Source organism: Phyllopteryx taeniolatus, chromosome 14, assembly GCF_024500385.1.
Source record: "Phyllopteryx taeniolatus isolate TA_2022b chromosome 14, UOR_Ptae_1.2, whole genome shotgun sequence".
Taxonomy (NCBI): domain Eukaryota; kingdom Metazoa; phylum Chordata; class Actinopteri; order Syngnathiformes; family Syngnathidae; genus Phyllopteryx; species Phyllopteryx taeniolatus.
Window position 1 is genome coordinate 3,197,897 of NC_084515.1, and position 12,514 is coordinate 3,210,410.

The 12,514-nt window shown below is 46.1% G+C and overlaps 1 protein-coding gene across 4 annotated transcripts in view; it reads right to left on the bottom strand.

Annotated features, from left to right (window-relative positions):
- gigyf2 (GRB10 interacting GYF protein 2) overlaps positions 1-12,514 on the bottom strand; it is a 38,114-nt gene that overhangs the window by 21,132 nt on the left and 4,468 nt on the right. For 2 of the 4 annotated variants that reach the window (XM_061796969.1, XM_061796968.1), the window contains 8 exons: positions 4,599-4,704; positions 4,421-4,461; positions 4,297-4,329; positions 4,101-4,202; positions 3,098-3,303; positions 2,859-2,997; positions 2,249-2,503; positions 2,002-2,162 (listed from right to left, as the gene is read on the bottom strand). In XM_061796969.1, the coding sequence (XP_061652953.1) occupies positions 2,002-2,162; positions 2,249-2,503; positions 2,859-2,997; positions 3,098-3,303; positions 4,101-4,202; positions 4,297-4,329; positions 4,421-4,461; positions 4,599-4,704 (1,043 nt within the window). Of the gene's footprint in view, positions 1-2,001; positions 2,163-2,248; positions 2,504-2,858; positions 2,998-3,097; positions 3,304-4,100; positions 4,203-4,296; positions 4,330-4,420; positions 4,462-4,598; positions 4,705-4,903; positions 5,840-5,912; positions 5,970-12,514 lie in introns of those variants that run through there. The other 2 variants (XM_061796970.1, XM_061796971.1) reach the window with 2 other exon arrangements.

Consider the following 12,514-nt stretch of genomic DNA (forward strand, 5'->3'; position numbering starts at 1 on the left):
AATGTCAACTGAAGCTGCAAAAATTTACCTGCATTCAATGATTCTTAGTCACTTTAACTATTGCATAACCCGTTGGTCCCAGGCTGGTCAGAATGCAAAAAACCATTGGAAGTTTTGTACAAACAAGTAATTAAAGTGATGGATAAAAAACCAAGGCACTATCATCACTGTGCAATTTAAAAAAAATACAGTCTTTTAAACTGGGACAGTCTTCACATATTTGCAGATTTAAATTTGATTTATAAAGTACTGCATGATTTCACCCCAGCTCCTCTGGCTGAGTTCATCAGCCAAAGAAACAGCTCTGAGCGTGTCACTCGAGGCTCTGTCAGAGGTGACTGTCTCATTCCTCTGCGCAGGAGCACTTTCAGTAAGTCAGCCTGGTCAGTGAGGCGCGCTGGTGAGTGGAACTCAGTACATGAGGAGGTTAAACTGCTTACAACATACAAGGCCTTCACAAAAAAAATGAAAATGTGGCTAGTTAACACCTAAAGCTGCCAACACTAAAAGACAAGTATGTTATGTTGTTTTTTTGTTATGATAAAAAAAAATATGGTTTTATTCTCTCTTAATAGTGTAGTTTGATTATGTATCCTGTATTATATTGTCTTGTAGATGTATTTTACTGCTTTTTTACATCATGGCCAGGGGACTACAGATGAAAACTAGCCTTCTGGCTAATTCTGGCTTTTTTAACCATGTGTACTTCATGTGTTTTATGAAATTGCATTGTCCCCTTTCAAAAATAAACTGATATTGACGACGTGCAGAGCCCGACGCGCCGCGAGCCCCAGCCCACTCCGTACGGAGCCCCAGCGAAGCCAACTCCCAGTCAACCGGACGAGCAAAACCACAAAACTCGTCCATGCCAACACCGAGACAGCCAACAAGGCAAACGCCCGGCCACACCCCCGCACCGACCGTCCTCAGTCCCCACTACAGTCCCCAAACCAACGACAAGGGCCGACGACAGAAAAAAAGGAAAAAAAAAAAAAGGGGAAAACTTATATGTCCAAGTTGTTTTTGTTGTTATGTGTTGCTAACGGAAATGGCTAAGACGACTACCGACTAGCTAGCGCCTTCATGGAACCTGAGTGTTGCTTATTCGTCTTTTGTGCGAAAACTCAGAAACGGACAACTGCAGAGTCTCAAAATGCCGCTGTTTACCGTTACGAAAGGCAGATGGGAAAGCAGACTAGGAGATTTTCTCGCTGACGCAGCAGGTGATTGAACTACTGCAACAATAGCACATTTTCAGCACTACTTCAGCAACACCAGGAAAACTTGAAAAGCTTTCTCACAATAATCATGGACTCAACAGTAAAAAACAATGGATGCACTTTCACTGGCCGAGAAGGTAAAAGCAAGATTACTTTCTATCTGTCTATCTAAAAGTCACAGATTTGAAAGTCCACTTGAGAAGTTTGCAATTATTTATTTATTTTTTAAGTTTAACATAAACATTTTTAAAAAGCCCATACTACAGCAAGTGTCTTGTGAATGGTTTTACTTTACATTGTGATCCATCTAATCTAGATTTAGAAGATATATTATGCACTACACTTATTGCACTTCAAATTTTGTGGATTGTTATACAGTACCTCTATTTGATTTGTGGATGGTTATTCATCTGTTAGTATGGTAATACATTCTTTTTCCAATGGTACTTTTTGTTGAGTTTTTGTTGCACAATACTTATTGGGAACTTTTTTTTCCTCACACTTGAAAAAAAACTAAGAAAACTAATACAAAAAACTAAAAGCACTTTTGAACAAATAAAAACAAATAAAAACTAACATACCGGCTCTAAAAACTAATTAAAACAAAATTTAAAAAATAACTAAAATGGAAAATCCAAAACTGTTATAAACCTGATGGTCACGTGGCACAAGAAGGAATTCAAATATTAACTAATTACAACTTCACTAGGTTAGTGATGGACTACGGCGCTGTTTGACAATGACATACCAATTCGGGTTATGTACTGCATTATCAAATTACCTGCTCAAAGTGCTTCAACCCCTCATCTTCCTCTGTGTCATGTGACATGACGATGGGCCTGGCTATGGGGGCCAACACACTTGAAGAAAAGGGCAGGGGGTTGTTCATGGCCACAGGAACCTCCATGGGCTTCTGCATAGTGGTTGATGGTGTCCGAACATCTGTGAGGAAGAGATCGATACGCCATGGTTCTGTTTGTGTTTTTCTTAAACAATTCTTTACAGTCCAACCGAAAAAGCAAAGTCACCTGTGTGGGTGGTGGAGATACGGGTCATGGGTAGTGGCATGCTGTTCAACATGGGTACATGCAGGGGAACTTTGCAGGGTTCTGGTGGTCGCTCCAGGGGCAGTTGCCTTTCCGTCAGCCTCTCAGATTCCTCCATTCTGTTGGGATGGCTCGGCGGCACAGACTTGGGAGTAGTCTTGGCCTCTGGGATTGGTAGAGGGGCAGGCGAAGGAACAGATGGCGCCTCCTCAGACACCCCACTCACTCCTGTGAATACTAAGAGTAGCGAGAGATGATATCTTGTAAAAGAGTGTAAACAGGTTTTTGTTGTCCATAGTGCTATAATTGATCACAAACAAACAAAAAAGGTCTCTCATGATCCGCTGGGCACAGTAATGGGCTTTTAAGCAGCTCTTTCTCTTGCTTGGTTAAATATTTGGGCCACTGGCTTTTTATCTGTGGGTTTCACTCAAATACTTTCACTTTCCTTTGACCTATACTCATATATAACAACTGATTCTCTTGCAGTAGTTAGCAGTGAAAATGCTTCTTAGTATATTTCAGCTGGACGTCCTGTTTGTGAGATTTATTGAGCATGACAATGACAGCCTTAATTTTAAAAGGGGCCAACCTTTTCGGTCAGAATCTTGCTTGGCCTCTGTTTCCGTCTCTTTGGGCTGACTGTCTTCTTCCTCTAGCATCTCCTCACACTCTTCCAAGGGTTTAAAATCCAACTCTGCCTCCTCCAGGATGGGCTCTTTGGAGGCTTTCTGCTAAGGCAACAGAAGGTTACACTCTCTGAGTGGTAAACTAATGTAAAGATAATCATTCATTGCGATCCACTGATCATGACACATTGTCTCTGCTTGCCTTGAGTGAGAGAAAGGCACCCGACGAGTCAAAGGTGCCTGCCTCCTCATCCGCGTCCTCCAGACACCACTCAGGCAGAGTGTCCCTGTCGTCATCCAGGCTGCCACTGCCCGACCGTGGCCTCCGGTAGCCGCGTTCATCCTCTCGTGAGTCAAATGGGACACGGCGCCGCTGCTCCAGATGCCACACTCCACCTCGAGGCCCATCTAGTATGAAGGGAAGTAAAAACAAACACACTTAATGTCTTGACAAACACAAATGATCACCTGGGGGTCTGCGACCCATAGTTTGGAGACAAAATAATTTGAAATATATATATTGTCATATCATCTCGCCCGCAGTCAGCTGGGATAGGCTCCAGCAAACCCACGACCCTAGTGAGGATAAGCGGTATAGAAAATGGATGGATGGATGAATAGCCATTTTATTATGTGAAGAAAGATGCATTTTCCTAATTAACTTGTAAAATACATCGTTAAACACCGACTATCATAATATTACGACTATTTTGGAAAAAATATGACTTTTCTCGTAAAAATACAACTTTTTAATCATGCCACAATACATCTTAGTTCCTGTAAAAATAACTTTCTCAGAAAATATACGACTCTTAGAAAAATTTTTTATTTTTCTCGAAAATAGGCAACCAATGAACTATTTCCTATGGTGTTTAGGGGTACATAAGGATTATGAGCGGGTCCTTGGTAGAAATTCTCCCCGAACCCAAAAGGTTTAACCCTGGAACTAAGGGACACACTGATGAGCACAATGCCTACCTTTCGACTTCAAAGACTACTGCTAAAGAGCAGTTCAGTTTTAAAGCTACTGTGAGATGAAAGGTTTAGGCCACAAAAATGAAGGTAAGCACACCGCAAACATTTCTAAGGGAGTAAAAACGGACTGCTGCAGGTCCGCGCTGTGCCCACTGGGGCTCAGGCACCACCAGTGGTCACTGTCCCAGCGGAAACCTGCCAGGAGCCAGCCCCCTTATAATCACCCTCACCATTCTGATCGTCCCGAGAGGTACGCCAGTTCTCACTCTCCGAGCGCGTGAAGTCGTGTTTCCTCGGCAGGCCCGCCCCAGTATCATCATAGTTGTTTCGAACTGTGAAAAAGGAGTCATTGGGGTGGATGGTTTGAGGTGAGCAAATTGTTGTTGTTTTTTTTACATCAGACATGATGTCACTGAATAAACTTACCATGATTCATTTGGAAATGTCCTTGGGCATTGTCTGCATGGGAATAGAAAACAGCAAAATAAGATTATGTTTGCCGCCATCAATTTACAAATGGATTATTTGAGCAAGCTTTTACAACACTAACCTGGGTCTTTCCGTCCTGGCTTTTCAAACCTTCTATCTCCCCTTTTGGGAAAAAAAAACAAGAGTAAATCAGAATGCATTTGATAATACACAGAGATGATGAATTATTAAACAGTGCATTAAACTTTTCTTATCTGCATGACTCCCTGTAGGCTTTGTCCAAATTGATGTGTCAGTACCTTTCCTCCCAGCTCTGGGAGCGATGCATCTCCCTGCCCCCACGGCCAAAAGCTTCCACATCATCAAAACTTCTTTGGTAAAACCCTCCGTCTCCTCTTCCTCGGCCTGAAAGCAACCATAGACTCTGACTACCTCGGAACACCCAACATTTCTGACACAATAGAGCAGTGTTTCCTAACCATTATTGAGCTAAGGCACAGATTTTATACTACAAAAATCTCATCCTTCACCACCAAACAAAAATGTCGCAAGTACAATGCACTGAAATAATGATGATTTAATCTTAATTTACTCAAAAACTTACTCAGTGTGAAATCTTTATAGGGATAAAAACACCTCTCTCGGTATATAAAATTTAGTCCATAATCACAGTTTTATGCTGCTTCTTGTTGAGGAATCGAGTTCACGGCCACCATCAGTACTCGTATCTAAAACTTCTGCTCGCAAGTCAAAGCAAAAAAAATTAACAAAAATGGCTGCACGAAAGCTTGTATCTAAAAATACTTGATCACTTGTACCTCAAGGCACCACTGTATTCTGTTGTATAAATGACAACTGTCATGGCCCTGTGTTTCAAGTTGTTTTTCTTTATGTTGCAGTGTCTGGGTGGGCGTGGACATCGGTGACGCACCTGTCATGCATTGTAATCATCAGCCTTTTTAGGGGGCACCGTGACAGTGTGTGGGCGTTGGAATATTCACTCGTTTTGCCCCGTGTTTGATTATATGATGATTATACCACACGGACCGTTTGTCGTGTCTCCCTGCGTTATCTGTTTTTCATTCTCTCTGGTTGTGAGTTCCTTTAGTTTTGTATGTCTCGCCATCACATGCTCTGCCATATAATTAAAATTGTTCGGACCTCTGACCTGGAGTCTATTTTGTGGGATCTGCCCTTACGGCATTGCCAATTCCTGACAGAATATTCCGACCAGAAATGGATCCCACAAACTCCGACTCTTTTCGCCACACGTTGGCAAGTCAGGGACATTTGGTAGGTAGACACGAGACATCGTTACACGAGCTCAGGGAGGCAATTACGGCATTAACGACCCATCTCAGTACACTGAGTTCTCGGGTTGATCAGGTGTGTGCACTTGGATTACCTCCGGTTCTGGCAAGAGCACCCGCCACCAACACGGTGGTCGCGGTGCCACCCGCCAGGGAAGCTTGTCTCCCAAATCCACCTCGTTATGCTGGGGAGCTCGGCGGCTGCGGTCAATTTATTTATCAATGTACCCTAATATTTGACCAACAACCGGTCACGTATGCCCAGGATAAGACGAAGGTGGCTTTTATAATGAGTCTACTTACGGGTCAGGCGGCATCGTGGGCGATGGCGGTCAGCAGCGCCAACCCAGCGTTACGTTCCTCCTTCCCGGCATTCGTATCTGAATTGAGGAGAGTTTTTGATCACCCCGTCAAGGGCAAGGAAGCCGGTAGTCGGTTGTTGGACCATTCCCAGGGGGACTTGTCAGTAGCCGAATACTCCATTTCGTTCCGCATCCTGGCAGCAGAGAGTGGATTCGACGATGTTGCGTTGAGCGGCATTTTTCGTCGGGGACTCTGTCCTGCCGTCAAAGATGAGTTGGCGGCCCGGGACGAGACCACTAATTTGGAGGAGCTGATCGGACTAGCCATTAGACTGGACAATCGACTGAAGGAACGGCAGCGCAAGCGGGCGGCTGAACGGTGCATTTTTTTTGAGTCCGCTTCCCCGGGACATTCTTCGTCCGCCATGGAAGACGCCGCCTGTGTTCCCCCATCCACCTCGGCGTCGACGAGGGAGCCGGCCCTGGCCGTGGAGGAGCCGATGCAACTCGGCGGGGGGCGACTGGCGGAGACGGAACGTCGGAGACGCATGAGAGCGGGGGCCTGTCTGTACTGCGGCCGACCAGGACACAAGGTATCCACCTGCATGGCAAGACCTTCACGGGGAAGTGACGCTACGCGTTCCAAGCAGAGCGGCCAGGTGGTGGTGACAGCACCGTCTGCCTCCGGAAAGAACGTCTCATCGTGTGAGTATTTTGATGAAGACTTGGTACCCGGTGAATTGAGAACTGGATCGAACAAGAGACTACAATTGCCGGGCGAAGTATCGGGATTTGGCGGCAGTGTGAAGGTTTCCGCGTTAATTGACTCCGGAGCTGATGAGTGTTTTGTGGACTCCTGTGTGATAGAGACTCTAAATTGTCCACTGTACAGACTTAGCAAACCGAGAAAAGTTCTTGATTTGGATGGGCGTCTCCTGGCGGTTACAACACACATTACGGCTCCACTGTGTTTAAAGCTCTCGGGTAACCACATTGAATCGCGGCGATTTTTTGTAATGCCCTGTCAATCTGCTCCAGTTGTGCTGGGATTAACGTGGTTAAAACTTCATAATCCAGATATTAATTTGGATCAACTACAGATTGTGAATTGGAGCCTATTTTGTCATTCTCATTGTCTGCAGTCTGCCATGTTGACTACCACCCCCCGTGTTCAAGACGAGCACATCAATTTGGCTAAAGTACCGGCTGAGTACCATGATTTGCAACTAGTGTTCAGTAAGGATCGCGCCCAGTCTTTGCCTCCGCATCGTCCATACGACTGTTCCGTAGAGTTGATTCCCGAGGCTCCACTACCATGTGCGAGGCTGTATCAGATTTCCAAGCCTGAGCAAGAGGCATTAAAGAATTATATTTCCACTTCGCTAGCTGCTGGGTTGATTCGTCCCTCATCTTCGCCAGTGGGCGGCGGATTTTTTTTTATCGATAAGAAGGACGGGACCCTGCGACCCTGTGTCGATTTCCGGGGTCTTAACGACATCACGATAAAAAATAAGTATCCTCTCCCGCTGTTGGACTCGGCGTTTGCCCCTTTACAGTCTGCAAAGGTGTTCACAAAATTAGATCTGCGAAATGCCTATCACCTGGTGCGGATAAAGGAGGGAGATGAGTGGAAGACTGCGTTCAACACTCCATTAGGTCATTTTGAGTACTTAGTCATGCCTTTTGGACTCACTAATGCACCCGCGGTGTTTCAGTGTCTTATTAAGGATGTGCTCTGGGACATGATAAATGTATTCTGTTTTGTGTACTTGGACGACATCTTAATCTTTTCCCGTGATTTACGTGAACATCGCCAACATGTCCGCATGGTGTTGCAGCGCTTGATGGAAAACCATCTTTACGTCAAGGCTGAGAAGTGTGAGTTCCATACAGAGTCGGTACAGTTTTTGGGGTTCATTGTGGAGAAGGGCCAGCTTCGGGCCGATCCAGCCAAGATCCAGGCTGTGGTTGATTGGCCAACTCCAACGTCTAGGAAGCAGTTGCAGAGGTTTTTGGGTTTTGCTAATTTTTATAGGCGATTTATCCGTGATTACAGCCTTAAAGTGGAACCTCTGACTAGACTTACTTCCAATAAGATACCATTTGTATGGACCCCTAAGGCAGAAGTGACTTTTGATCATATTGTTTGTGAAGGCTCCTGTGTTACATCATCCTAATCCTGACCTTCCTTTTGTTGTCGAGGTGGACGCATCTGATTCAGGTGTGGGGGCGGTCCTGTCCCAGAGGTCCCCGGTCGACCAGAGGCTACACCCCTGCGCCTTCTTCTCTAGGCGCCTGAGCCCTGCAGAGGCCAATTACGATGTGGGAAATAGAGAGCTGCTGGCCATTGTCCTGGCACTGCAGGAGTGGAGGCATTGACTGGAGGGTACGAAGGAACCTTTTCAAGTTTTCACCGACCACAAGAACCTGTCTTACCTCCGGACTGCTAAAAGACTCAACCCCCGTCAAGCACGTTGGGCCCTGTTCCTTACCCGTTTCGACTTCTTCATCACTTACCGCCCTGGGTTGAAGAACGGCAAACCTGACGCCTTGTCTAGGCTGCATGGCCCGGCTGCTGTTCAGCCTGTTGTGGAGACCATTCTACCTGGGACCCGGGTGGTGGGAGCGCTTCAGTGGGAGGTTGAGAAGAAGGTGGAGGAGGCGGGGAGGGACGTCCAGGCCCCGGGAGGTGTTCCTGATGGCAAATTGTTTGTTCCGGTCGTTTTACATCCAGAGGTGTTGAAGTGGGGACACACTTCTAGAGTCGCTTGCCATCCTGGGGTCAGTCGGACACTTTTCCTCATTTCCCAAGGGTTCTGGTGGCAGGGACTACGCAGGGACATTAAAGAATATGTTTCGGCATGCTCAGTGTGTGCCCGTAGCAAGATGTCCCATCGTCCTCCAGCTGGTCTTCTTCGTCCACTGCCAGTTCCTTCCCGCCCCTGGTCCCACGTCGCCTTGGACTTCATCACGGGCCTTCCGCTGTCTGGAGGGAACTCAGTCATCCTGAGTGTTGTCGACAGATTTTCCAAGATGGCCCATTTCGTTGCTCTGCCGAAGCTGCCGTCCTCCTTTGAGACTGTTAAGCTCCTTGTCGACCATGTCTTCCGAGTTCATGGTATTCCTGCTGATCTGGTGTCTGACAGGGGGCCGCAGTTCGTCTCTCGGGTCTGGAGGTTGTTCTGCAAAGCGCTGGGGGCGTCCTCCAGTCGTTCATCCGGTTTCCACCCGCAGACCAACGGCCACGCTGAGAGGGCGAATCAAGATGTGGAGGCTGCTCTTCGCTGTGTTTGCCATCAGCACCCCTCCTCGTGGTCTTCTCACCTGCCTTGGGTGGAATATGCGCATAACACCCTCGTTTGCTCTGCTACTGGACGGTCGCCATTCATGACTGCATACGGTTACCAGCCGCCGTTGTTCCCTTCTCAGGCGAGAGAGGTGGTCGTCCCGTCTGTACAGGTCCATCTCCGAAGGGCTCATCGGGTGTGGCGGGATGCAAGGGCGGCCTTGTCCCGTACTGAGGCTCGCAATAGGCAGTTAGCTGATCGTCATCGGATCTCAGCTCCTCCCTACCGTCCTGGTGAGAAGGTCTGGTTGTCCACACGAGATTTGCATTTGGCCGGGGGTTCTAAAAAACTGGGTCCTCGGTATATTGGTCCTTTCGAAATTGACTCTGTTGTTAACCCGGTGGCAGTTAAACTTCGGCTCCCTCCCACCATGAAGGTTCACCCGGTATTCCATGTCTCCTTGCTCAAACCGGTTTCCTCCAGCCCCGTGTCCTCCAGCGGTGCCTCCTCCTCCTCCGCGGATGGTTGATGGTGAGCCAGTGTACACGGTGGGTGAACTATTGGATTCCAGAAGAAGGGGCAGGGGTGTGCAGTATTTGGTCGACTGGGAGGGTTACGGCCCTGAGGAGCGTTCCTGGGTTCCCCGCTCTTGGATCCTAGATCCGTCCCTTCTCCGGGCTTTCCACTCTCTCCACCCGCAGAAGCCAGGTGGTCCGCCAGGAGGCGTCCTTTGAGGGGGGGATACTGTCATGGCCCTGTGTTTCAAGTTGTTTTTCTTTATGTTGCAGTGTCTGGGTGGGCGTGGACATCGGTGACGCACCTGTCATGCATTGTAATCATCAACCTTTTTAGGGGGCACCATGACAGTGTGTGGGCGTCGGAATATTCACTCGTTTTGCCCCGTGTTTGCCGCCTTTCTGACCGCTGTCCAAATTTAGGCTCAATATGATTATACCACACGGACCGTTTGTCGTGTCTCCCTGCGTTATCTGTTTTTGATTCTCTCTGGTTGTGAGTTCCTTTAGTTTTGTATGTCTCGCCATCACATGCTCTGCCATATAATTAAAATTGTTCGGACCTCTGATCTGGAGTCTATTTTGTGGGATCTGCCCTTACGGCATTGCCGATTCCTGACAACAACAGGTGGATACACAGGTTAATTGTATCTTATTCCATCAAGTGGAAGTGTATTTAATTGTTCTGTCTGTCCCTATACGTACTGGCATAGATAGAGGAACAAAGATAAATTATTTGTAAATCATTCATTGTCATTTGTAAATAAATAATTACTTTCTGACCAATTCAGTGTTAAGTTAATTAAGTGGATCACTTCCACAGTGATTGTAAATCACTGCATCATCGTGTCAATACAATCAATATTTCTATGTTTGAGGCACATCAAGCAGAGAGAGTATAACACAGCACTAACAGAACAGCACTTGTCTCAAGGCGGGCCTGAATTGGAGGGAGCCCTCAAAGGCAACTCAACTATTCGCAGATGTTACAGCTCTTATTAAAATTCGTAGACGTAACTTTTAGGGTCACGTGACAAGGAAAATCTGCCGCAGCTATAAAAGCCATAGACTTTACTGATCTGATCAGCTTGATCGGTATCGGCCAGACTTTACTGATCTGATCAGCTTGATCGGTATCGGCCGATAATTAGCATTTTATGCTCATCGGCCTTCATGTCATATTTCGCCGGTCTGATCAATGACGTCATCGATCGGCTCCGCACAAAACACATTTACTCCGCGTCACCGCCGCATATGAATCCAAAATCTAACTTATTTTTATCCTTGTCACGTGTCTTGTGGCGTAGTATTGTAACTATCTGACGGCCAATCAAGTTTTTTTCAATCTTGTCGGTGAAAAAATACGTCGTCGGTGTGTGACTATTTTTGCAGCGTCTCGGACAAACAACATTTGTAGTCTGTGCACAACTGAAGTACGTCGTGGCGAACGTCATCTAAAAGCTTCACAACAAATTTGATCGGGCACCTGAAGAATGTACACAAGGAGGAGCATGCCACGTTCAAGCAACGCAGCGTGGGGAAAAAATAAAAAATAATAATAAACGGACGCAAACTCCAGACAACACCCATACATATAGCCGGGACAGTGAGAAAGTTAGAGTAAGCATGTCATTAACAGTATTTGTTAAAGTAATTTAATTGCAATAAAGTAATTTAATTACAGTAAGTTAGCACCCACTATTTCTGTCATGTTCTAATGTTGATTTGACCTAAACTTACAACCCCAATTCCAATGAAGTTGGGATGTTGTGTTAAACATAAATAAAAACAGAATACAATGAATTGCAAATCATCTTCAACCTATATTTAATTGAATACACTACAAAGAAAAGATATGAAATGTTCACACTGATAAACTTGGCTTTAGCAAATAATCACTAACTTAGAATTGTATGGCTACAACACGTTCTAAAACGCTGGGACAGGTGGCAAAAAAGACTGAGAAAGTTGAGGAATGCTCATCAAACACCAGTTTGGAACATCCCACAGGTGAACAGGCTAATTGGGAACAGGTAGGTGCCATGATTGGGTATAAAAGGAGCTTCCCTGAATTGCTCAGTCATTCACAAGCAAAGATGGGGCGAGGTTCACCACTTTGTGAACAAGTGCGTGAGAAAATAGTCAAACAGTTTAAGGACAATGTTGCTCAACGTACAATTGCAAGGAATTTAGGGATTTCACGGTCCATAATATCATCAAAAAGGTTCAGAGAATCTGGAGAAATCGCTGCATGTAAGCGGCAAGGCCGAAAACCAACATTGAATGGGCGTGACCTTCGATCCCTCAGGCGGCACTTCATCAAAAACTGACATCAACGTGTAAAGGATATCACCACATGGGCTCAGGAACACTTCAGAAAACCAACGTCAGTAAATACAGTTCGGCGCTACATCCGTAAGTGCAACTTGAAACTCTACTATGCCATTTATCAAAAGCCATTTATCAACAACACCCAGAAACGCCGCCGGCTTCTCTGGGCCCGAGCTCATCTAAGATGGACTGATGAAAAGTGGAAAAGTGTTCTGTGGTCCGACGAGTCCACATTTCAAATTGTTTTTGGAAATTGTGGACGTCGTGTCCTCCGGGCCAAAGAGGAAAAGAACCATCCGGACTGTAATGGACGCAAAGTTCAAAAGCCAGCATCTGTGATGGTATGGGGCTGTTTTAGTGCCAATGGCATGGGTAGCTTACACATCTGTGAAGGCACCATTAATGCTGAAAGGTACATACAGGTTTTGGAGAAACATAGGCAACCATCCAAGCAACGTCTTTTTCATGGA